Source organism: Trypanosoma theileri, assembly GCF_002087225.1.
Source record: "Trypanosoma theileri isolate Edinburgh chromosome Unknown TM35_Tth_2_V1, whole genome shotgun sequence".
NCBI classification, from domain to species: Eukaryota; Euglenozoa; class Kinetoplastea; order Trypanosomatida; family Trypanosomatidae; genus Trypanosoma; species Trypanosoma theileri.
This window is the reverse complement of record NW_021639844.1, coordinates 953,084-954,835: the sequence shown is the minus strand read 5'-3', so window position 1 is coordinate 954,835 and position 1,752 is coordinate 953,084. Positions and strand designations below refer to the sequence as shown.

At 36.0% G+C, this 1,752-nt stretch overlaps 1 protein-coding gene across 1 annotated transcript; it reads left to right on the top strand.

Annotated features, from left to right (window-relative positions):
• Positions 1–521: 521 nt before the first annotated feature.
• TM35_000024530 (ADP-ribosylation factor-like protein) lies at positions 522–1,352 on the top strand (the record flags this gene model as incomplete). The annotated part of the gene is made up of 1 exon (XM_029021771.1): positions 522–1,352. The coding sequence occupies one exon, from the start codon at positions 522–524 to the stop codon at positions 1,350–1,352; it is 831 nt and encodes a 276-aa protein (XP_028887193.1).
• Between the last annotated feature and the right edge of the window lie 400 nt (positions 1,353–1,752).

The window sequence follows — 1,752 nt, the reverse complement described above, 5'->3', positions numbered from 1 at the left end:
AAAAAAAAAAAAAGAGGAAAGCAGGAAAGCAAAGAGAAGAGGGGTATTTGTTATCACAACTTTTGGTGGAAGTGATGGTGGGTGAGAGGAAGATTAAGACAGCAAAATGATTCACAGGTAATTTTGCAACTCGACAGAGTAAAACGAAAAAAAATAAAAAAAGATGTGGAGAGGAAAAAAAAATATATATATGTATCTTTATATAAATTCTTAATAACTTCTTCCCTTCTTTTTTTTTTTTTTTTGTTCTTCTGTTTCCTCTTCATCTTTGGTTATAACTCAAGCATTCTGGGGGTTTTCTTCTTTAGGAGAAGAAAAAGTTGCTGCTCGAGCGAACGAGAGAGAGAGTGTGTGTGTGTTTGTGTGCGAGAGAAATATAGATAATCTGAGAAGGCAAATATTGTTGAAAGCACAATAAAAGAACTCTCTGTGAATTCTTTGACCAAAAAGAACTATAGAAAAAGAAGAGAAAAACAGAAAGTAATAAGAAGGAAAACATTAACCAAGAAAAAAAAAAAAAAATGTCATCATCAGAAGAAGAAAAACGTATCGCGTACTGCAAGGAGCATGATGTGCATCATCTCTTTGAACTACTGGCAACAAAGTTGTTGGTAGATCGGCCTGAAAACCCCTTTGAATACTTGCGTCAGCTACTTTCCAGCGTTGAGGAGTCTGAAAAGAAAAAACAATCCCATGATCCTACAGTGCTTCCACCGCAGACAAATGGTGTGGCACAACCGCTTAAGAGGATTACTCTTGGTACATTTGGTATTGATAATGCAGGGAAGACAACTCTTATATCGGCTCTAGGTGGAAAAATTGAAACAAACACCACACCGACCATTGGATTTACACCTACAAGATTCCAAACGGAAAAGTATGACATTTGTATCTTTGACTTGGGAGGGTCTTCAAACTTTCGAGGTATTTGGGTACATTACTTTCATGATTGTCATGGTATAATGTTTGTCATAGACTCGGCAGCTGAGGAATCTGTGGTTGAGGAATCTCTTAAAAATCTTCGTAGCGTGGTGACGCATCCATATGTAAAAGGAAAACCTCTCTTAGTACTTGCTAATAAGAAAGATCTTAAAGAAAGTCGCGGGATAAAGGTAATACCTGATGGTTTTTTTGATGAAGTGTTAGAACCTGGAACAATACATCGTGTGGTGGCATCGTGTGGTATTGATGAAGACCCTGATCTTGAGGAAGGTGTAGAGTGGTTGCTTGCTACAATAGAGAGTAATTACAACGAACTTGACTCTCGGGTTCAGCGTGATACTGAAGTGGTGAAAATAGAGACAAAGCGAAAGGCAGCGGAGCGCCTCGCAGCTTTGAAAGTATCTGAATAGAAGTTATTAAATGAAATGAGGAAAAAAAATAGAAAAAAAAAAGAGAAGCAATGATAAGAATTGGGTTTTGAAATGGTCACACAAATACATGTAACTGATGTAAAAGAAAAAAATGTTTCTTATTTTTACCCCCTACCCCACTATTATCATATTTCAAATGGGGAGTGAGGTAAAAACCACATTGTTTTCTCTATGTTTAATTTTTTTTTTTCTCCCCTTCTTTTTCGTTTTTGTGTTTTTCCTCTCTTTCCTCACAATGGGATTTCTTCTTACCGTGCCTTTTTTTTTTCTTTTTGGTACATAAATTATTTGAAATTGTTCTTACTTTCGCAAATAATATATTTTGTACTACTTTCTGTTGCTTATTTCTCTTTGACTTTCTCTCTCTCTCTCTCTCTCT